The sequence below is a fragment of the Pogona vitticeps genome, chromosome 5, assembly GCF_051106095.1.
Source record: "Pogona vitticeps strain Pit_001003342236 chromosome 5, PviZW2.1, whole genome shotgun sequence".
In the NCBI taxonomy this organism is placed as follows: Eukaryota; Metazoa; Chordata; class Lepidosauria; order Squamata; family Agamidae; genus Pogona; species Pogona vitticeps.
In genome coordinates, this window is record NC_135787.1 from 130,095,263 (window position 1) to 130,120,175 (window position 24,913).

General features: G+C 40.5%; 1 protein-coding gene across 2 annotated transcripts in view; it reads left to right on the top strand.

The window, feature by feature from the left end:
* Positions 1 to 373: 373 nt before the first annotated feature.
* The window catches only part of FAM3C (FAM3 metabolism regulating signaling molecule C), a 43,388-nt gene continuing 18,848 nt past the window's right edge, over positions 374 to 24,913 (top strand). For both annotated transcript variants that reach the window (XM_020807340.3, XM_020807341.3), the window contains exons 1-2: positions 374 to 514; positions 23,890 to 23,948. In XM_020807340.3, the coding sequence (XP_020662999.1) occupies positions 23,936 to 23,948 (13 nt within the window). In that variant the 5' untranslated portion in view covers positions 374 to 514; positions 23,890 to 23,935. The remainder of the gene's footprint in view (positions 515 to 23,889; positions 23,949 to 24,913) is intronic.

Sequence of the window (24,913 nt, forward strand, 5' to 3'; positions counted from 1 at the left end):
AGGTAGAAAAAAATAGCACTCTGCACGTGGTCAGAAACCATCTCTCTTTCCTCGTTATTTCACACCCCGGACGAGTCCCCCCATCAGTTCGCCTCACAGAGACGCGCCGCCTCCGGGAGGATTATCAGTATTTTTTTTCTCGTGTTGTGAGCTTAAGAGGCTGCCTCCGTCCTGCCCACTCGAAGACACAAACCCCCCACCAGCCGAGAGTCCTCCAGCGCTAGAGGGCGGGCGGGCGAGCTTTCCCTCGCCTTGCCGGCTCAGCAACAACAGCAGCAGCAGGGCCGGCGGCGGTGGTGGCTGAATTGCTGCAGCTGCGGCCCTCGAAGCCGGCCCAGGGTCAAGCCGACTCTTTCCCTCCTCGGCCGTCCCCCGCGTCGGTTCGGCGAGGTGGCTCCAAAGCGCGCAGGCGCTGAACGGAGGGGGGGGGCGGGTGAGACGGAGAGAAAGGGAGGAGGACGGCGTCGGCGGCGACGCGTTGAGTTCGCTGCGTCTGGGCCGCCGAGGACCGCAGGTAAGGCGCCCGGCGCGGGGGCGGGACTCGACTTTGCATTCGCTCCCCTCGCCCGAGAAGGAAGCGTTGCGGGCGGGCGGGCGAGCAGGAAGGCTGGGGACGCAGGGCCTTCTCTTCGCTTTCTCCCCTCCTGTCGTGCGGTCGAACGGTCGCCATCCTTCCCTGTCAGGCGCAGCGGTCCCCCTTTTCCTCCCCCATCCCGCCCCTTTTTTAGGGGGGGTAATTTCTAGACTTCTCCCCGGCCCTAAGATTTCAGCTTCTTGCTGAGTTTCCGCCTTTGCCGACCGCTGTGCCCGCCTGCCTGCGCCGGGCGAGGCTTTCTTCGCTGCCTCTTCGCTTCCGGCCCTAAAGCGGGCTCCCTTTCGCCAGGCGGCCGTCGCCGCCGCCCCTTTTCGCCGGGTGGCCGTGCCTTCGTTTCTGAAGGAAGCACAGCCCCTTTGACAGAGCAGCTAGTTTCTGCCCAAGTCGTGCCCTGGGCGGACGAAGTGGCCTTCTCTCCCACCGCATGACTTCATATCTGGAGTATTCATAGTGATTGACTGTACAGGGCTTTTGCAAGGATAAATAAATGGATCATGGTCCATACATCAGACTGGTTTTCTGCGCTATCTAGCTTGGATTTAATTTTCCTCTGGCCTCACTGCCCCTAGTCTCAACTTAAATCTTCTCCCAAACCATATATATGGTTTGTATGTATATACAAGTGTGTGTGTGTTGATATCTGAAAATCTCGGTAATGCGTTGGCTGAAGAATTATGGGCTGTAGTCCACGACAGTTTTATTATGCCATAATAAATTTGGTGTGAGCTTCAAAACACCGCACGATTCTGTTTGATAGCTGCTGCTGCTGCAGACTGGCATGGATACCTCTTTGAAAATTAAGACACTGCAGAGAAAGTGGAGTACTGTAGTAATCGTAATGAACGTGCAATTGGCTTCTGTTTCATGAATGTGCTGTGTATATGTCTATATAGCTTTTGTCACACGATCTGTGCAAAAGTTGTTGGTGAAAGTAATTTTTGCACAGAAAATTTCATTTTGGCTGCAACTCTGGAGTGCCTAGGAAACTTATATCAGTACCTAGTATTGGAATATGGGTTATTCTAATAAAATAACTTTTCTGAGTATCTGTCGGGTATTTTCTTCTCCATTACTGTTTTGCCACAAGCTGGACCTGTGGCCCTGCAGGTCTGGAATTGGTAGTCGCTGCATGTAGCCTTCAGGAATTGTGAGCATTTCTCTTATAGAAAGTTTAAGTGGTACTTAACACATTTTAATCCTCTTGTGCTCTGTCAGGCAGGTTGATGACAGGTAGCAGAATGAATCTCCTTTTTTCTTTTTGCTCTCCACTAGCCTTTCAGTGGGTGCTGATGGATTTAAGTGGAGTCTCTAATTTACCTCAAGCTATATAGAAAGAGAACAACAGAATCATCATGCCAGTTTAAATTAATGCAGGATAGAAAACACAGCTTGGATCAGAAAACCTGAATGTATGGGTATGGACTGAATTTCCCCCACTGCTGTGTTAATAGTTCAAAATAGCATGAGTCTCTCTTTTCCATGTTGCCATCAGAGTACAGTGGACCCTCTACTTACAGAATTAATCTATATTGGAACGGTGGCTGCAGGTCAAAAAGTCTGTAGGTCGAGTCTCCATTGACCTACAACGCATTGAAAACCAATTAATCCGTAACCGGCCGTTTTTGTTCCATTTTTGTTCCATTTTGTTTTTTTTCTGGGCTGTAGGTCGATTCTCCGGCTGCAAGTAGAACCTAAATTTTGCGGCCAGAGAAGTCTGTAACTCGAAAAGTCTGTAAGTGGAGCCGTCTGTAAGTCAAGGATCCACTGTATCTGAATGAGTGGATTTTCACATCACTGTTAGTGAAATGGGGATTCTCTTTTATATTAGTTCTGGGCCAGAGTATGATAATTTGGGTAAAGAGTAGAGATGGGCATGAACTCCTGGAGAAGGCGGGGCAGGGTGCTGCCACCAAGTGGGCGCCCATTGGAGAGGGTGGGGCACTGAACTGCGGATCACCTGTTCGGCCAGGAAACATCCTGCACCAAACCAGTGGTTCCTACCCATCGCTAGTAAAGAGTAATAGAAGGGAGGGATATGAGGTCTTATGTCTGTGGCATATCTTCTACATTTCCCTCTCTTCCTAGATTAAGCATCCTTCTGTTATCTTTAGATTTTGCTAAGGTAGTGATTAGTTTTTATCTGCCTTGCCTTCTCTTCTTATCAACCTTGGGCCATTTCGCTGGGGGCAAAAAAGAGGAGTGTTCCCAACAGAAACTAGTCTGTAAGGTTATTGGGTAATTCTACCCACATCACTATTGCATATTCTTGTTGTTAAAATAAGCAGACTTATATGTTTGGTTTAGGTTAATATTCCTGTGTGAAAAAGTCCTGAAATTTGAGTAATTGTGAAGACTTTATTCTGTAGTTGAGAAGGAAGTGGCATGATCAATACAGTGAGTTTGGAAATATCTACATGGAAGATAAGGACTAAACAACCTTTAGATCTGTAGAATATACTTTATTCTGTACTGAAATTTTCTACTGAGATCCCCCAAATTTTGCTTTATCCAGAAACCATAGCATTAAATACTTCTCAGCCCAGGAAATTGATAAAGGTACCAGAAGTGAACTGAAACTAAAGGCCTCAATTTGTAGATCTTTTCTTAGTTATCCCAAGCTTTCTTTCAACAGGATATTTGGGGGCGGAGGGTAGTCACTGTGCTGCTATTGTTGAACAAGTAGAAGGTATAAATTATTGTTGATATACTGCAAAACATCTCTATCATCTTCCTATTCCTGTGGAAGATAATGTATCATTCTTAAAAATCCTTTGACAAAGCACTTTCATGCTCTACTAGGGGTCTTCCTGGAGGTATCAAGCTGACCAGCCAGTACTGGAAACAAGATGCTATATTTATGGGCCTTTAAAATTATTCTAATTTAGTTGTATTCTAACATAAATAGGCTATGTTAGAATACAACTAAATTAGAATAACTTTAAAGTGTCTTTTAATTCTATAATTAATTCACTTGTGTTTTAATAGTATAATGTTTTATCTTCTTATGTCTTTTAATTTTGTTGTGAGTAGGCCTGTTTTGGGAAGAAAATGTGATACACAGCAAATCAACTATTTTGTCACTATTGTCATTTGCATAGTTAGAGGGCATTTGAAGAAGAAGAGAAGGAGAAGCAGCAGGGCAAGAAGTGTCTTGGCATTAGCAGTGTGTCCTCCTAAGGGGCATGGCCTCAGCACATGCCCAGTGATGCTTACCCATAATACCTGCCTTGAAAGGGAATCTTGGGCCAATCCATGACAGCTATTCTTATAGTCTAAGGAATAATCTGGTTAACTTGACCCATGAGTCTTCTTTGCACAGAAAAAATAAAATAGCTGTTGCTGTGGTGGTGCAGTGATTGTCTGCTGAAAAAAAAAACACATATGGTGAGAGGTCCTCTTAGGCTGTTGCTGGAGAAGACAAGATGGCTGTGAGAGAACAGCAACTCCTGAAGAGGTTGTACTCTTGTTCTCTGTATAATGACCTTTTCTACATCTCCCTGCTTTTCTGCCCTAATACAAAGGTGTGATCATTAATGTGGGGTGGGGCGTAAGGCTGCCGCCGGTGCCATCTATGAATGCAAGTGGGTGCAAGGAACAGCTGCCGCTGTCTTTAGTCTTTTCTTATCTTTTGTGGAGAGAAGTGAGTATGAAAGAATGATAGGTGTAGCGCCTTGAAGAAGAATGTGGGTGAGCGAGCCAAGAGTTGAATTTTCCCCTATTCTGTCTCTTGGGATCACAGCAGGAAATTGTGCTGCCCAGAAAGACAGTTCCAGCTGCTATAATTTTTCTCTTGGCCAACTTTTTTTTGTTATGGTTCTTTGGGCTCATGGGTCTGTCAGAACTAAGATCAAGAGAGAATTCAACCAACCATTGCCATTTCTGTTTCTCTGTTGTGTGGAAAGAGAGCACTGCAAGTTCCTAAGGGCAGGGTCCTGACCTCTTACACTTTATGAAATAAAGTTATACTGATGGCAGTTAATCAAGGTTTTGCCGTTGTGCCACTCCATTCCGAAACTTGAGATTAAAAAAAACCCTGACTATTCAGTTTAATTCACTCATGGCCTTGCAAGTGTGTCACAGACCTGCCATGTAAACATCAGTACATTGTCCCTTTCTCAAATTGTTTAATTACTGAGTTTCAAACACACATATGTGTGCACAAACCCAATATTTTGGATTCCCTTTGGCTTTTACTTCCATTTTCCAAGTTTAACGAATATTTGATCTTTATCACATTAATAGGAAGATTTTTTTTAATTAAGGGTACTAAATAAAATTATCTCAAGAAATGTTCTTCCTTTCTATCAGAATTGTAAGCATATCTTTACTAAGGTGAAGCAGCAGCTGAGAAGGGTCTTCATAAGTCAGAATTGACTTCCTGGCACATGATTATTATTACTTACATGCACAATTTAGATTTTGTTCTCCTGGCCTGGTATTTGTGATACCACAGTTTGGCTGTTTAGTTATCATTCCTGCACAAAAGCGTTGGGTAGGAATGTAAATACCCTGTAGTTGTCATGTAAGTGTGTACATTTAGATTGGACATCCCACCTTCTTGATTGTTTTTTATTAAGGTTTCCTGCCCATGGGAATGACATGCATATGAAAATGTGGGACTCAGGATCACCAGGCATATTTGTGGTGAGAAGGGCTTTTTGTGGTCCACATAGTTCAGTGCCTAGCCATGCCATGCATTGTGTGCTATCAAGTCAACGTTGAGGAACGGCAATCCTTTTCAGGATTTTCCAGATAGAGAGTACTCAGAAGTGGTTTACCATTCCTTTCTTCTGGGGCGCCCTGGGACTAAGCAGTTTGTCCAAGGCCACACAGACTGGATCTTCTGGGATGTTCAGTGGAGAATCAAACTCCCAACCTTGGGCTCCGCAAGCAGACACTTAACCCGCTGAGCTAGCCGTACTGTGTCCAAAACCAGTTGCTAAATATTTAGTAAAAAGTTTAGTAGTTGCTTAAAGTTAAGTGAGTTTTACTTGGCAGAAGTTTGATTTTTATCTGATAAAGCTGGCTGCAGTCACTAGCAATCTCTACTGGTTGCTTGTTAGTCTTCAAGATGCCACTGGATTCTGTGGCTTAAATTCAGTTGTTAGTTCTAATGTGTATGCCCGGTGAATCAGGAGGATTTACATAAGTGTTCATTTACCATTTAGCAGTTGTTACAGTGGGACTACTGTAGTTGGGTAGTTATTGAATTTGGGCTTTTTGTGTGTTTGTGTGTCTGTGTCTCTCTGTGTGTGTCTGTTGTGGCAGACTAACTCAGCTACTCCTAGCAATATTAGCTTGATTTATCCAGGTTACAGAATCTTGATTTGCATATTTTTTTAATAGCAGCCAGCTGTGCGTTCTGCATTCGCATGGGTGGATTAATGAGTACTGTTTTTCTTGAAGAAGAAAGATTTCCTGTTTCATTTCTTAAAATATGTTTCTTCACACCCCTGCTTTAGTGTTAAAGCATTGGAGTGAAAATGCATGTAATAATCTTGCAAGCTTATCCTATGTAATCCAAAACCCAGGTTTCAGGGGAAGTATAATGGAATAGTAGAACATACATTTTGCATGCAGAATTTCCCAGGTTAACCTCTGTCATCTTCCATTAAAAGTACATCTGAGACCTTGGAAAGTTGTGGCTGGTTGGAGAAATCAATACGTAATGGAGTCAGTGATATAGAGCAGCAACATATAGCCTCAGTTTTGCCTTACAAGATTGGCTGAAATCCTGTTGCCTACCTTAGTAAACTGCAAGTAGAGCAGACACACTGAATCAATAGAACTTACAATTTACTATGCTAAGCAGTAGAATTTCAGTATATTTTTATATATGATGTCAGATGTGTTCATCAAGATAACTACTGTAATTTACATTTTCTTGAGCAAGTAATTTCACAAAATGAATTGCCTGCACATTTCTAAATGCCTTGTGTATAAATAGTGAATTTAAAAACCATTGTAGGAGCAGTTTTTTAAAAAAATGCATGGCTTGGAAATTCATTATGAAAAGCAAAAGTAGACAGAAATGAACAATGAAAAATATGTGAAAGGTTAAGGATGTTTGTAGCTATGTAATGCCAGGAATACATACAAGTCCTCTGTGGGGAGAATGGCAGCATATAAAATACATACATGCAAGTCAAGGTCCCAGGTGCATCAGAAGTGTATATCAGATTCTTAGTGACCCTCGCCCCCCCAAAAAAAACGTTCCACATAAAACCTATTTCCTCTAGTACTTTGTAGAGAAATGTCCATACTCCCCCCTCTTTGCCTGGGATCCTTTAATTTGAGTCAGGTAATTCTAGAACAAATGTTGATGGACTGAATAGGCAGTTTCTGAACATGGATACAAATTGCTTTCTATTCCTGAAGTAAAAACACAAAGCAGCTTTGCAACACTGTTCAAATAAACTGTTCTGAAAAAACTTTTTCAGATTGTTCTTCTCTTAAAACAGATGTAATTCCTTCAGTAAAAGTAAGCAACTAATTAGAGTTCACAACACACTGTTTTCTATAATGAAGAAATCTTTCAAGGAAAAAAAAAAGATCTTGGTTAGTCTTGATTAGCAGAGGGGGGAGAGAGAACACACAACAGAATGTTATACAAAATGAGGCAAGACATACCCTGTTTTCTCGAAAATATGACCTACCCTGAAAATAAGCCCTAGCATGATTTTTCAGGATGCTCATAATATAAGCCCTACCCCCAAAATAAGCCCCAGTTAAGTGAAACACCACCCTCCACCCTTGTGCAGCAACCAGAAGAAGACATGACTGTATTTGCATAAATGTAGATTGCGGTACATGAAAAAAAAATCCCCTCATAATAAGTCCTAATGCGTTTTTGGAGCAAAAATTAATATAAGAATCTGTCTTATTTTTGTGGATTCGGTAAGTGATGTTCAGCTGGCACTGAGATGAACTCAGTCATAAGAGAAATGTGTTGCAAGTCAGGAGCTTTATATAATCCCACGACCACCGGGGTCAATTTGCCACCAGTGGCTACTAAATTACATTCTATCAATGCCCTGAGTTGCATAGAAATTGTATCAACCTCTGGCTAAAAACAATCTGCAAAAGATACCCCAGAACAAATTAACTTTTCAGAATTTGCATGTGCACTGCTGAACGCCCTTCAAAAAAAATGTTAAATGTTTTAAAGCTGCACATGAGGAACATGAGTTTTCACCTATGACTTACCTAAATTTCACAAATGATTACAAAGCACTGTTGCAGCTTTTCACTGTACTATACTTGAAACTGGACGGTAGAACTTTTTTGTCTGTTCCAGTTAACACTTTTTTTTTCATGAGACATTGACTCCATATTTAGAAACATGTATCCTCAAAGGCTGTTTGGTTGTTGTAGCACAAACTTCCTTTAATCTATATTTGGTAATTTAGCAGCTTTTGTTTTGTAACTGATCAATTGGAAGAGAGCAAGGCTTTGTATGCCTCATTTCTCTGGCACGTACTATAGCTCTGGAAGATCTGAAGTCTGCATTGTCTCATACCCTTCACTAGTAAGACTAGAGTTGTGAGGAATCCTAATAGAAACACTATTCAACTTATATCTGAGTAATCATCCTTAGTGTCAGGCTGTATAGTGCTCAGGGATTTGTTTCTCTTAGGTACCTGTTCCTTTATTTTATTTCTCTTAAATAATCTTAAACCCCCATTTTGAGGCAGTTGTCCAAATTAACACACATACACACACACGTGTGACATAAAGTTAACAATTCAGTTTTCATGTCCATTCTTCCTTCTCCTTCCTTCATGTTCACCTAGCTATTTTCCTTATCTGTTGTCCATTTTCTTTTTTTTTCCTCTCCCCATCAGGATTTTCCTGGTACAGCCTTACTCTCTGAACCAGTACCTCTTCCTCCACTGTACAAAGTGCATATAAGGATGAGCTTTTGCTGGCCTTTAACCCATTTTCATTTAGTGCAGTAATTTAAAAGGGTCAATTGTTGTTTTGCTTCTGCTGTAGATAGATCTTTATTGAATTTATCCAAACTATCCTGAGATGCACAGTAGATTCAGACCTGCCTGCTGCCCGAACCTGCCGTAGTGTATGATTGTAAACACATTTATGTGAAAATTTTACTGGAATTGGTAGAACATAGATGGATGAAGTATGGCTCTCCAAATGTTGTTGGATCACAGCTTCCCCCATTATAGCAAAGGGTGAGGAATACTGGCTGTTTCAGTCTGACAACATTTGGAGAGCCAGCCATGCTTTGTCCACCTCTGCTATAGACTATACTTGCAATGAAATAGCTACTTATGCACAGTGGTAAAGAACTAAGGTAATATACAGTAGAGAGGCAGCAAAAATGACAGTTTATAAAGTGATGTTACTGGTCAGGGAATTGCTCCAAAGAGCTAAATTTTTCTCATTTTTTTCTGCTACCTTATTCAAGAATGTAACCCTAAAATATTAGATGTGCCATATGTGTGAATTAAAACCCCTTAAATATAGTTGCTATGTAATTAATGGCCCATGGCAGGGTGGGAGAAAGTTAAAAATTTATATCATAAGGGAAAGGTAAGGGTAAAGGTTCCCCTTGACAATTTTTGTCCAGTCGTGTTCAACTCTAGGGGGGCGGTGCTCATCCCCGTTTCCAAGCCATAGAGCCAGCGTTTTGTCCGAAGACAATCTTCCGTGGTCACATGGCCAGTGCAACTTAGACATGGAACGCTGTTACCTTCCCACCAAGGTGGTCCCTCTTTATCTACTCGCATTTGCATGCTTTCGAACCGCTAGGTTGGCGGAAGCTGGGACAAGCAACGGGAGCTCATTCCGTTGTGTGGATTTGATCTTACGTCTGCTGGTCTTCTGACCCTGCAGCACAGGCTTCTGCGGTTTAGCCCACAGCGCCACCACGTCCCTATATCATGAGGGAAAATTAGAACACAAATTTTGTTTATATGGAAGATCATTACATTTCCACAGAGCTTGCTGACTTTCAGATATTAAACAAGAATGAACATGTTTTACAGTCTTGCAGGATGGTGTATGTGGTTGTTGCCTGTTACTAAATTAAGAATGATTAAGATACTGTATGTTGGTAATTTTAATAGCAGTACACCTGCTGTGTGTAATTGTAACTAGTGTGAGAGTTTTTCATAAAGATGTGTTTTTTTAAAAAATCTTCTGTTTAATAGCATTTGGGGAAAATTTATTTTAAGCAGATTTAAATAATACATTCCACACTCATACTCCCCTAGTGGTAAGAATTTTTAATTTTATAATTTAAATGTTTGATTTTCTGCTTCTGCAGATTAGACGAAAGAACTGTGCCAGAATATAAACTTCCTTTTTAAAATAGATTTTGACTTCTATTGAAGCCAAAATGAGAACAGAAATCATGTGGAGAACAGTAGTTAGTGGTGAACCATACAATGCACTTGGGTCCCTGTGACTTGTCACTCTTTTACTTTGCCTGACTTAACACACTTGCTGTGAGAACAAAACTATTTATTTATTTCATTTAAAATATTTTATTTCACCTTTCTCCTTAAAAGGACAACAGAAAAGGACAGCTGACAACAATTAAAAGGACAATATTTAAAAGCTAAAATCAGTGCATACAAATATTAAAACAAGTGTTACATTAAAAACTGTAAAGAAAATCAATGCTAAAAACACATTTAAAAGCAACAGAGCACAACAATCCAATTTGAAAAACCCTCTCAAATAGCCAGTCACTAAGGAAAAGCCTGTGTGAAAAATCTAGATAAACTAGGAAGAATGAGGGCATATATACTGCCTTGAACTCTGGATTAAAGGCAGGGCACACGTGTAACCAATAAAATAAATAAGTAAATTGAAAAGACTTGCATTAAAAAACAAAAACTGCACCCATGTGCTCACCTGTTTGTGGATATGTCCCACTCATATTATGAGACTCAATAGGCTCTCTGCCTCTTTGGCAGGATGTCTTCACACCATTGCCTTTCCCACAGTTCCTAGCAGCTCCCGTGAAGCTTTTCCATGCTCAGCCTTTTCTTTCTTCTGCAAAGGCAATGGTGGCTACAGAATTAATTAGAACCTTTTTCCCCCCCGTATCTATATACTCACTGTTGTTAGTTTTAATATTGTCTTTGAACAATTTAAGCTGCCTGGAGTCCTTTTAAAGAAGAACGGTAGACAAAAATTAATTAAGAAAAGTAGATTATTAATTATTGATCCACCTTTCTCCTTAAAAGCACCCAGGTCAGCTTAAATCATTAAAAGACAATGCTAAAACTAACCACAGTGAGTATACAAATAATTTTAAAAGGATCTAATTAATTAATTTTCTCACCTCTCCATCTCATCCCAAAAGGAAGGCTTATGGGGTCGTTTTGACTGGCGTAGTCTCTCTGCCTGTGCCGCTCACCAGTCCTAGGCAGCTTCACATTCCATGTACAGTGGTGCCTCGCATAGCGAGGTTAATCCGTTCCGGATTAACCTTTGCTATGCTGAAGCATCATTGAACGGGGCAGGGATTTCCATTGGAACGCATTAAACATGGTTTAATGCGTTCCAAATGGGCCAAATACTCACCGTTCAACGAAGCTTCTTAATGGCCGGCAGCCATTTTCGCGCCCTCGCCTCACTTAACAAGGGCGCGAAAACGCTGCACGCGGCCATTTTGGGCCATTTCCGGGCTTCCGGCAGCCATTTTGGCCGCCGAACAGCTGATCGTCGGGCTTCGTTTTGCGAAGATTGGTAAGCGAAATGCTTACCGGTCTTCGCAAAGCGAATTTAGCCCTATTAGAAGAATGTTGAGCGATCGCATTAGCGATCCGAAAAAACGGATCGCTATGCGATTTCGTCGTCATGCGGTGCGCTCATTAAGCGAGGCACCACTGTAGTCCCAGCCCTCTTGAAGATCTGTCACTTTAATGACTTTGATTTCAGCCTGGCAAACCTTGATTTCTGTTTCTTCCTTAGCTCCCTCCAGAGCTCATCTTCCTCCCTGTCTCCCTCTTCTCTGGAACCTTCCTTCCTCTTTTCTCCTCCTCCCATTTTTCTTCTTTTCCTTCCTGCCCCCCAGGGGCCTTTCCTTCTCCTTCTCTGTCTCTTTTCCCGCCTTTTCTGTCCTTTCTTCCTGTTCTGGATCCGACATAACTCCCCCATACCTACAAGAGAACAAGACATGGGGAAACCTTCCATGGCCATTTGGAAGCGAGGCAACTTGCCAGCAGGAACCAGAGTGACCTTGCCCTCTTTCTCACAAATTACAACAGAAGAAATAGATGCAATTTATAATTGATGTGATTTCTGTGAGGGCAGTTCAGTTATGTTGACCTAGATTTTATCCAACAAACGACCTAGGTTTTCTCTTTTCTTTGTAATACTTAGAGTGGATTACAGTAGTAATCTATTTATTGTTTAGACCAGGGGTGGGCAAAGTACAGTATGGCTTTCCAGATGTTGTTAGATAGCATGCATTCTCCCCCCATCTCTAAGAGATTGATGCAAATTAAACATCACACTAAACACAGTATCGAAGGTAAGCAGTCTTGAAGGCCAGTATGCATGGATCCCTTACTTGCGTACGTCTTCCCCTTGCAAAATAGAAGGTGGGTGGGTGCGAGAGACTGCAAAAATTAACCATCTGCTTAAAGCAATTCCATCTTTAATTCTTATGCAGTTCATGTTGTCTGGCCTGTGTACTGAATCCTAGGATCTTCCCACACATATCTAATTATAAACCAGCACTTTCCCTCTCCTCTCTACTTCCTAATCCTATTTAATTCTTCCTTTCTACAGAATTTCTCATCTCAGGCTCCCAGTAACTATTAAGACATGATATTAATTAACTCAGTTTGTCCAGAAGGTAGTAGGGCTGAATACAGTTGATTTAAGAACAAGACAATGCAGTAGATGTTTTGTAATGGTTAGATAAGACAGTCAGAGAGCACGAGACATGACATCCAGTTATGGGCAGCAAGTCCACCTGCTGAATGCATTATTGTGCCTTTTAACATAATGGTAGCTAAGGTTCATGACTGCATGTTATTCAATGCATGACACATCCCATTTCTCCCTTACCTTAGCAACATGAGTGGGCCACCCCCATCAGATGAGTGGGCTTAGAAGGCCATGTCACAATGGGTCATGTGAAATCCATGACTATTACAGCACATATTTCAGAGACATTCTCTTCCTTCAGGGCAGGAACATTTTGCTCTCCAAATGTTTTGGACTCATAACACCTGCAGTCCCTAATCATCACCAGTGGTCTCTTGGCCATGTTGAATGGGGCCAATAAGGCAAGGCAAAATATCTTAAGATTCTTTGCGTCTGGTTTAGGATGTAGTTAAGAACTTCACCACTGTTCAGGCTTGCCAAACATAAATAGGTTGCGCCATTTTCTTTAGGAAGTAGGTTTTAGTTCAGGTTGTTTGCCAAACCAGCGCCCAATAACTGTTTGACCTTCCAAAGCTGGTGCACAAATCATGGTTTAATGATGGATGTTTGCTTTCATTTCTGTTTTCTCAACACTCAGATTCTAAATTGCAGTCATATTTCCATCTAACTTTCTAACCATTGGAACCACAGCTAGGGCTGTAACTGTTTTGTCTAAATATATATCATATCAAACTAAATTGTTCAACAGATGTTTGTAGTTAGCCAGATCCCACTCTCAGAAACAACAGTAAACAAAGGTTTTATAGAAGAATGCAGTACAGTATGGGTTGGCAACACTATTGTGATGTGTGGCTTCCATTCATAATATGAAACAAACTGAATTTCCCATTTTGTCTGAATGTGAAAACAGTTTGTGCAACTTATGGTTAACTACCAGAGGGACTGGGAATATTTAGATACTAATTCTTGTTTTGATCAATTAAAGTTGATGCCCTCCTTTCAACCTGTGCAAGCTGTCTACGCACTTCCTTCCATCTCTACCTGGAATTAAGCTACCTGGTTTCCTGTGGGAGAAGCAAAGATGTATGATGTAACTGCTGTTACGTCCAGTGCTAAATAAATACATACTTCAAATAATACATATTGAGAACCAAGAAGTATATCTCTCCTAAAATGATGTATACATTTTAAGTATTATAATTGTTTTTAAAATGTATTTTCCCACACTCTCCCTGTGTTGTTTCTTGTTTTATATTTGTTGCACCTTGTATTTTGCCTTTAGTCAAGCTTCAGTTTTAAATCTCAAATAGAAAGGTGCATAACTAAATGTTTTCCCCACATGTTGGTTCAGATGTAACACCAAACCACAATGTTATGTGAAATTAGTCTTGGGATTGCCTGATCCCTGAAATGTTGCAGTTTTGTTCCTCATTTATATGAAGCATGGCTTGCTGTTTTATCTGAATTCACCAACTTCTAGTTTGTCCATTTCACACAATATGCCAAATTGTGTTTTATATAAATAAAGACAAAAGAAAGAAATTAGAACACAGGAAAAGAGGAAAACACTAATCTTGTGTTTCATTCCTGTAATATCAGACTAAGAATACAGTGAGTATGCAACTTGCAGTAGAAAGTGTTGCAGTCCAGGAACACTTATATTCCCACTCCTATCAGCTGTTAACCTAAAAGCTGTTATCTGACAAAGGCCCCGGGGACATGAAACTGGGATTTATCCACTGCTGTAGCTGTGCCAAATTTTTATGATCACATTTCCACAGATTGGATCACAATCTGGGCTTGTTTACTTAATTGGTTATTCACAGTATACCATAACCACACCAGAGCAGAGATAGTCCAGCTACAGTTATTCACTGTTTAATAAGCCCCATGTTTGACTGCTGTAAAACATTGTATATAGAGTGGCCTGTGAAGGGTTTTCAGATTGTTACAGAGTAATGCTCCTTTGCTTTTCAGTTTTCCTTAACTGGATACATTTATATTTAAAAAAAATTTTTTCAAGGATATTTAGAATTATTATAATAGTTTAGTTTAGCAGAATCAGGTTCCCAAGGCAGAATGAGCTAACTTGATTTCCTGGTATTTTTGATGAACAAGCATCTTGTGTTCCCCTAATTCAGTGAGAACATTTTGAATTGATTTAACTAACATAGCATTTTCCTCTTTTGTTTTTCTCTGTCCGCTAACCCTAGTAGTTACAATGTGCAGGATTCACATTGTGATTCTACTGAATCAGCATGCTGCCCTGTTTCATAATGTCACATTCTGGCCTATCTGATAGCTACCTAACTGAAAAGAATGATAATTTGTTTCCTTATCAGGCCATGTTGATAATGCTTCAATATAAAAGCGTTTGGAAATCTCATGTGGTTATTCTCTGACCAAAGGTCGGTCGGTCGGTCGGTCGGTCGGTCGGTCGGTCGGTCGGTCTCTCTCTCACACACGCACACGCACACACCCCTGATCTCTAATGGCAATGGGGTATGACATTGCACCTGCTAATTAATAAAGTGACATGTAAGTCTAATGTGGAAAAAGGTATGTATACTGAAAATGAAAAATCACCTTTTTCCACGAGGCCTATCTGTTGTTTTATTAATTAGCAGATCCAGTGTCATACTCTGTTGCCATTGGAGATCAGGTATGCTGAAACACATCAGAGGGCTTTTCAGTTGCAACCCCTGTTTGTAAAACTCACTGGTCTGTGTGGGTCTGATTTACCCCTCCTTTGCTGATGTTGTATTAAAAACATGCATGGCATGAGGCTGGGACTTGAAAGATCTAATCTAGTTTTTAATGAGCCATGACATTTAACTAGATGACCTTGCGGCAGTTACATTCGCAATCTGGCCTACCTCACAGGATTTTTGAAGATAAAGTGGGACAGTCATACCCGCCCCCTTGGATGAAAGATGAGATATACTGTAAATATAAATAAAAATATAAAAAGTGAGCATGCCAGTCAAACTTTCTTTTTCCTAATTTATTTATTAAGAAACACAATTCTGGGTGGTTTAAAACAGGACAGTAAAGAAAATCCACAAGCATGACAACAATAAAATAATATGTAAAACAAATAGACAAAGCAGATTAAATCAACCATCCAGTCAGGATGGCATAATATTTCCCTATAAAAAGGCAGGGCACAGGGCAAAGAAAATCAGGCAGGGTTGCATTGGAAGGGAAGGCCTTTGAGTTGGTGCCGCTGCTGAAAAGGCCCGACTTCTCATAGATGATTTTCTGACCTCCTTCAGTGTGCTCACCCAGAGGAGCATAGCCTGGGAGGATCTGGTGGCGCTGGCAGATGATATTGGGAAAAGGCACTCTGACAAGTAACTTGTTTGTTTGTACCTTTATTTTGGTGTTGTATCTCTCATCCTCCTCTACTGATCTTAATTTGGTTGTGCTGTTTGAATTTTAAAAACTGATTGTATACCAGTTCAGCTGAGGCTTGAGGGTCACTTGAAAGATGTTCATAAGGTCAGAAAAAAGTGATGCAAATATTTCAATAAAATAATGGTTCAGCCTTAAGTTATTCTACATTCCAGAGGAGGGAATACCTTCCATAGTACTGTATATGAAAGGAACAACATCATTCAGTGGATCCACCTGCTCCTTCTGTACAGTAGATCATAAGAAGTGTTTGTTGTCCATAGTGAAGCATTCTACAGGGTGGGAGTACATGGGCATGATTTGTGGCCTCCTGTGTATACTCTTGATGGATATGTCTCATTGCTGTCCCATAATTATGTTGGTAGAAAGTAGGTCTGCTCAGCTGGGAGTTTGGTTTGTGTAGAGTACAGTGGTGACCATGTTTCTTGAAAAGTGTGCTTTATAATCTTTGCTGGATTGTTGTGATTTTTACTGGTTAAAGCAAGGACAGCACTGCATACAAGACTGTCACCATCCAATCCCTGGTGTGTACATCTATGTCTTCCTTGCTGTTCCTGACAGCTTTGAGGCTGTGACTATAGCCTTTACCTTCTATATGAGCCAGTGTCTTGACGGAGTTGACATGGTTGCCTTGGGCTCAGTAGGAAGCATTTTCTGCGTCCGAGGCAACAATAAATCATTGTGCCTGCAGGATAAAAGAGAAAGTGTAAAGGGGTAGGATGAAGTGCAGTCTACATAATGATGTTATTTTTCTCTTAGACTATTTCCCTGGGACTATATCTCTTTTTCAGTGAACTTAATGTAGAATCATAAAATAATTGAGTTGGAAGGGGCCTATAAGGCCATTGAGTCCAACCCCCTGCTCAATGCAGGAATCCAAGTCAAGGCAGATGTGACTGATCTGTCGCATTTGAATGCCTCCAACATTGAAGCGTTCACCACCTCCTAAGGTAATTGGTTCCATTATAGTCCTCTAACAATTAAGATGGTTTTCTTGATATTCAGCCCAAGTCTGACTTCCAGTAGCTTGATCCCATTGTTACACGTCCTGCACTCTGGGATGATAGAGAACAGATCCTGCCTGTCCTCTCAAAGACTTCCTTTCAAGTATTTGAAAAGTGCTATTATATCTCCCCTCAATCTTCTTTTATCAAGGCTAAATATGTCCAGTCTTTCCTTTCCCCTCCTCTGAACTTGCTCCAGTTCATTGGCATCCTTCTTAAAGTGTGGTATCAAAAACTGGACACAGTGCTCTAGATGAGGCCTAACTACCATATAGAGTTGAACTACAGTGGTGCCTCGCTTAACGGTGATAATCCGTTCCAGGAAAATCGCTGTTAAGCGAAAACATCGTAAAGTGAAAATAAAAAGCCAATTGAAACGCATTGAAAACCTTTCTATGTGTTCCAATGGGCTTAAAACTCACAGTCCAGCGCAGATCCTCCACACGGCGGCCATTTTCACTGCCTGTATAGTGAGGAATCCGTCCCTAAACACAGTGGGGAGCCATTTTATTTACCCGGCGGCCATTTTAAAACTGCCGATCAGCTGTTTAAAAAACATAGTTTTGCGAAGAATCGGTTCCCAAAGCGATCGCAAAAAGATTGTCGTAAAGCGGATTCATCGTAATGCAGGCCAATCGTAAAGCGAGGCACCACTGTAGTACTTCACAGGATTTGGAGACTATACTTCTGTTAATGCATCCTAAAATAGCATTGGCTTTATTTTATTTTATTTTATTTTATTTGCAGCCACATTGCATTGTTGGGTCATATTCAGCTTCTGATCTACAACAATTCCAAGATTCTTCTCACTCACAGTATTACTGAGCTTTGTACTACCCCCCTTGTTACTGTCTCCCAGTTTGAGAAGGAGCTATTGATAAACATTGTCTTGAGTATGATTCTGTAACGAACTGTGTATCCACCTGACAATTTTGTTCTGTCCAGCCCACACCTAGTCAGCTTGCTCATCAGAATATCATGGGGCACTTTGTCAAAGGCTTTGCTGAAGTCAAGATATGCTGTATTACGTCTAGAGCATTTCCACTGTCTACCAGGGAGGTTACTCAATACAAAAATTACATTAGTCTGGCAGGATTTGTTCTAGACAAATCCATGTTGGCTTCTAGTTATTATTGCCTTGTTTTCAAGTTGCTTGCTGAGTGACAGCTTTATAATCTGCTCCAGAATTTTCCCTGGGAATGGATACCAGGCTGACCCGTATGTAGTTACCTGGTTCTCCCTCTTTGATAATAGGGATGTTAGCTGTCCTCCAGTGGTCTGGTACTTCACCCATCCTCCATGAGTTCCAAAAAATAATTGACAGTGGTTCTACAATCTCTTCAGCCAGTTTCTTCAGTGTCCCTGGATGCATTTCATCCAGTCCTGAGGAAATGAACTCATTTAAAGTAGTAAGGCACTCCTTGATTATTTGTTTATCAATCTCAAACTGCAAGTCCTGTCCCCTCCCTTTGTACTTCACATCTGCCTGGAGGAGCATCAACTTTTTGGGGGGAGAAGACCGAGCTGAAGCAGGAATTGAGCACTTCTGCCTTTTCTTTGTCATCTGTTATCATTTCCCCATCCCCATTGAGTAACTGAGCCAGGGTTTGTTTTATTATGCCCATACCTGAAGAATGGTTTTCTGCTGCTTGAGCATGTTTTTGCCTTCCTGATGCCATCCTTGGAATTCTTTGCTACTTGTCTGTCCTCTTCCTTTGCATCCTGGCCTTCCACTTTCCACATGTGTCCTTTTTTTGTTTTGTTTTCAGGTCCTCTCTGAGCTTTTTGTGAAGCCACTTTGGATTTTTTTCTCTCTCTCTTCCATCCTTTTCCCCCCTTACTGAATTGTTCATAGTTGTGCCTTTAGAACTGCCTTTTTAAAGAAACTCTCACTTGTCTTGGACTCCTTTTCCTGCTAGGATTTCCTGCCATGGCACCTTACATATAATTGTTCTGAGTTTATTAATATTGGGTTTCCTAAAACCCAGCGTATACATGCAGCTGCCTCTGCTCTTGTTTCTTTTGAAATCAAGAACTGTAGCAAAGTGTGGCCCTCAAGATACTGCTGAATTGAAACGCCGACCATTCCTTACCTTGAGATATACTGGGCAGGGCTGATTGCAGTTGTAGTCTGGCAATATCAGTGGTACTTTGCCCATTCCTGGACATAAGACAGAGCATCCTTCTTTGCACTAAAGTGGGCAAGTTCTTGACTGCTGCACATAGTTCATCAGCAGCAAAACAAGGCAGAAATTGAAAGCTCACATAATCTGAATCCAGGATCTTGGAGCTATCCTCCTTCCCTTTAGAAATTAGGATTTATAACCCCCCCCCCCAAAAAAAACCTTCTTAGTTTTAATGGGATCTCACCAGTCAGATTTATTCTTTGTATTTCTTAGCCACTTATTTCTGCAGAATCCAAGCAGAACTGGAAAAAAAAAGTTCTCCAAAATCCTGTCTTATTTGTACACAGGCTATTAGTAGAAAGAGGAGTGTGTGCATCCAGGGTTTAGGAAATGGAGACCTAGTGGATGGATGAGATCAAAGGTATTGTCTCCACTGGTTCATGTGGCTGATTGCCTGATGGATGCTTCTACACCTCACTTTTTCTATGTTCTTGACTGGCTCATTCATTGAAGTTTGTGGGAGATCCAGTTGACATTCTCTTTAGTGGGTGATCTTCTCATATTTTCTATTTCTTCTATGAAATGAAGATACACTAGCTATACTAGGAATGGACTTTTGATATTTAACAGAAGGAAAAAACCACAAATGTTCTATTTATTTTTGTTTTCGTGTTCTTTTGTTGATTCCTAAAACATGGATGGTTCATGTTAATGAAAGAAGGCTACACAAATGTTTTGTGTTTTTTAAAAAAATATTCTTTCATTTAACCATTCTTGTACTCTTTATCAAATGGCCTGGAAAATTTTTCATCCTGTGGCATCACACAGGCTGCTGTCAGCAACCTATAGGATGTCCGAGAGGAATGGGAATTTTGAATCTGTAAATGGATGTAGATTTGTTGGATCCCAGTGAAGAGTGCTCTTTCTTTGCTTCCGTCACTCCTTATGAGTGTTCAAGCTTCTCCTTCTTGGATTGTACTACTTGTCTTTGTGGCTGTTTGCCTCTGCACTTCCATGTTGGATCTTTTGAATTTTTTTTTCTTGATTTGGCAGGGAGGCCATCTTATTTCTTTGGATTATTTTTGCTGCTGCCACCAGGCAGTCTGCCTGTGCTGTTATATTGCTTTAGAATCCCCCCCACAATTTCTTCAGCGATTCTCCCCCCCCCCCACTTTAGTTCCTTCCTTTCTTAGATTATTTTTGATGTGTGCCTGGTCTGCCTGCTGGACTTGAGAAGAGTTGGCATCAAATAGGGATGGAAAATCTCATCTCATTCTAGTATTTTTGGCTTTGGAAATTGGTTGTATTTTTTGCGTTTATTTGCTTGCTTGCGTCCTTTTCTTGGGTATTGGGAGATAGGGCTCTATTGTTGTGTTTTTGTTATTTTTCCTCTATATATGGGTTTGTGCTTTCCCTGTTTGATTGGTTTTAAAAGTTATTATTTGGTTTATGTACTGTGTATTTATTCTCTCTCTCTCTCTCTCTCTCTCTCTCTCTCTCTCTCTCTCTCTCTCTCTCTCTCGTGTTGCTGCTATTGGTGGTCGTATTGATGTATACCAGGCAAGCAGCTGTTGCCAGGCTGTCTGGCTGCTTCCTTCTGCCTTTTTTTTTGTTCTGTTTTGTTTTTTTTGTTTTGTTTTGATTGCTTTTCTCTCTCTTTTGCTGCCCAGGCCAGAAAGTCTGTTGTGTTTGTTGAGTGGCACTGCCACTGAATCCATACTGTTGTTTTCTCTTTGCTAATTTTTGAGTGTTTCCCTGCTTTTGAATTGGCTAGTAAACAAGTGAGGTATTTCATCCTTTGTGCATAGGACACGTGGAGGAGTATCTTTTTTTTTGGGGGGGGATCACTTTGTGTGACCTCTGGTGCTCATGCCAGAGGTGTTGTTTATAATCTAGTGACTGCATCTGGTGATTTTTCTTTCTCATATACTGTTGCTGCTTTTGGAGTAGATTGATTCTTTTGTTGCCTTTCCTGTCTTTTTTTCTTTTTTATTCCTTTTTTCTTTTTCTTTCTTTTCTTTTCTTTTCTTTTCTTTTCTTTTCTTTTCTTTTCTTTTCTTTTCTTTCTTTCTTTCTTTCTTTCTTTCTTTCTTTCTTTCTTTCTTTCTTTCTTTCTTTCTTTCTTTTTGAGTAGTTTTTAAGGGTTCTGAAGGACTTTTGGAATGCTGGGAAGCATGAATGTGAAACCCAAAATGAAAGAACCTGAAAGAAGCTTTCCCTTTTGTTTTATACAAAAAGACTTGCATGAAAACGAAAGTGAAAGCGACACTCTCTAAAAGAATCCCAGATTAAATAACTGTGAGAACTTTCACTGTGCACATCCCTACCCAGTACTTTTTGATTGTGATCAGTAGGAGCCATCAGTCTCTAGATGAAGTACCTTAAGTCTCTGAAGCTCACACATCTGGTGTTCTAGGCTCATTCTGATACTTTCTGGCAAAAGCCGTCATTGTGGTATTTTTCTTGGCAGTCACAGAACAGGGATGGGGAGCTGTTGGCCCTCCACTTCCACTCTCAAAATCTTTTTGCCCATTGGCGTTAGAGCTGATGTGGAACCAAGGCTACACATGCCTGCCATAGAATAAAAATTTCAGAAGTGTCAGATCAGTTTCTGGAGCCATGAATTATTCAGCCATTAGAATCTTAATGTAATAAGCTAAGATATCTCAAATGCCAAATGTTCTAACATTTAAAAGTATTAGTATTTCTTTTTATTGTGTTGCTTCTGGTTTCTTATTTCAGGACAAATAAGAGGTGCAGAGTTTGGCCACCTTAAATTTGAATCAAGCTGACAACATGTAATTAAGTAATCTGTTTCTCACTGCTGACTGGTATATCATGGCTGACTTTTTTTTTTTAATCCAGTAACAAAAACAGCTGAGTTGTAGCAGTTTTAAATCTTAGAAGTGCTGAGCTCCTCATTTTGTGACTGCCCATGTTTGTTCATTTTGTGTGATTTTCTAGAAACTTGATTTTCTGTTTTTGCAGATTCTAGAACTTCAGATACTCAGGGCTAAGTTTATATGTAGAAACCAATACAGTTTCAAAAAGTGCTTTAGTTGGAAGCTGTTTTTTCAGGTTAGCAAAGCTATCAGACAGGCAGTTGCAAAAAGTTTGGGGACTGCTGCACTAGAATATCCAAAAGATATGAGTTCTGCTATGTGATGATAGTATATTGTCTGTCACTCTATCCACTACACCACACTGGGTATATATGTAGAGTAAAAATACTCAGTACATTTGCAAGGCTGATAAAATTGAAATTCATTGAAACTGAGTGTTAAAATTTTAGTGACATCTCTATGTGGAATAAATGATGTTTATGGCCATATAAAATTATATTTATGTGCTGAATGAAAGCCTGTTGAAAAGACTTTGTGGGCTTGCCGGTCTGGGAGATACTTTTATAACAGAAGGAGTGTGGGTATGCAACCAGGTTTTGGAAACTTTTTTTTCTGCTACTATATGTTAAAGGGCTCCAGATGCTCAAGATAAACATTGTATGCACACATCACTGCATTTTCAAGGAAGTGTGTTACTGAAAACTGTTCTGCATCTAGCAGATCCTGTTGAGCCAGCTCTATATCTTTGAGAACATCTTTCTGTATCCAGCACCCTTTTGTGTTCCAACCTTAATGACAGGACAGAATGAGTTGTCTATTTTGAAATTAGCTCTGTTCCAGTTTGGAGAATTTGGGAGACTTCTAAGCAATCTTTTCCAAAACACATTTGAATTAATGCTTAATCTAGCTGTGCTGAAGTCCTGGCGTCATGCCCAGTGCCCTACGTTCTGGCATGGGGACAAATTCCTACAACTGTCTGTCCCCCTTCCAGCTCTTATGAAATGTTGATTTGTTTGGAAGAATTTGGCATGTAACATATTTATATAAGGTGTTAGTGCTTTTAATTGTGTATGTCTTGGCTTGGGAGACATTTGCTCTTGTTGTATAGTATAGTTTGTGCGGACTGACTTAATGCCTTGTCTGCGTTGAGCCTGTAGAAAAATCACTGTGTGAATATTCAAGGCTGGGGGGGGCAAATGCTATTTGGGGCAAGATCAAGGACTTTAAGACACCGTGGAATATTGTCTGTTTTGCTGAAAAGTTGACCTCTCTGCCATGTTGCAAGGTGCTTTTGAAACTCCTTTGAGATTTCAGAGCTGCTTCCTGTGCAGAAAATGCTCAGAGAACGTGAGTTTGTGAAACTCTTCCTCCACCCTCACTCTCTATGTCTGCCTGTAGTGGTAGTATGATTCTCACTGTTAACTTTCTACTCAAAATTTCCCCTAAATAGATGCAGAATAACAGCACTGTTTGTTTCTTTCCTAGTGTTTATTTTTAATTAACACAAGTCTATATCTGTTTCATACTAGTATATGCAAATAGAATCCCAGTATCTACATTGATACCCAGCTACCAACATGAATTTGACCCAACTCCAGGAGGCAGTGGAAGACAGGAGGGCCTGGCGTGCTCTTGTCCATGGGGTCACGAAGAGTCGGACACGACTTAATGACTAAACAACAACAAATCTACATTGACTGTTGTATTGGAATGTAAATATTTTGATTTCTAGAGAACAGAGATATTGTAGCATATTTATGCAGGTAATATCTGAAATATATGTTGTTTGTGTCCCAAAAGACATATAGCATAGAAGCAAAACAAAGGTGTTCTGAAATGTGTGAACATTTAAATCACATGTGGACAGATAGCCCCTGCAAAATTTCAATCCTTATTGGAATTATATTTTGGGTTAGGATTATGTTTTCATTATCTTCACTATTGTATGTTATTTAAAGAATCTTGAAATTGCTGGGTTGGGTTGCTTTCTTGTTTGACTGTAATATAATGCTGGTTTTTCTCCACTGTTCTCCTAGGTATCTGATTAGATGCAGTTGTATCAGTAACAAAGGAAGGGTAAACATGAGAATAGCAGGTAAGAACAGTCACTGTATGCTTTGCTTCTGTATTAGCAAGGCATTTTAATCTTCTTTTTCCAAAATCTACCCTCAACTAAGCCTGAATTTTTAAAGTTATATTGTCCAGTCACCAGCAATCAACGTTTATTTGCATTAGGCATATGCCATAGCAAAGTAAGTATAAAATCTACAGAGTTACAGAATTTATTTTAACTGCCAGCAGTGACAATGAAGCAATAAAACTATTCCAAACCCTGACTGAAAAACTAGGAACACATCTAAAAATAAAGTCAACCGAAATTGGCCCTGAAAGAGCCTATAAAATATCTGGCTGGTTTTATAATGAATGTAAACAGATTAGGACTCAAATGAGGAAAATGTATCATAGGTACAGAAAAACTCATTCGCAGTCCTTGTTAAATGAGTATGTTGCCAGTAGACAAATATATAAATTATTAATTAAAAAGAAAGAACAACTAACAATTTTTAAAAAAGGTTGGCAAATCTTGATAAAAGCCTCTAGTGATATAGACACTGGTCTTTTCTGGAACACAATAACTCTCTCCTTTTTTGAATACAGTGAGTCGAGCAGAGATGTCCAGCGCTCCATCTAGCCTGGTGATTTTTGACTCCTTTCAGCCTGTCACACCTGATTCCGTGGCCAGGGCGCTTGATCACTGCGTGCCACCTCCTCCTCCCTTGACCCTTGCCCGGCCTGGCTAATTAAAGCAGCCAGGCCTTCAACAACGGAATGGGCCACAGTAATAATTAATGGGTCTTTCCTTGAGGGCAGATTTCCATCTGCCCTCGAGGAGACACTCATTAGGCCCATTAGGAAGAAACCCAGTTTGGCGGCGGACGAAATTGGCAACTATAGGCCCGTCACCAATGTTTCTTTCTTAAGCAAGGTGGTCGAGAGGGTGGTGGCCGACCAGCTCCAGGTGCACCTGGATGAAACGAATGCCCTGGATCCATTTCATTT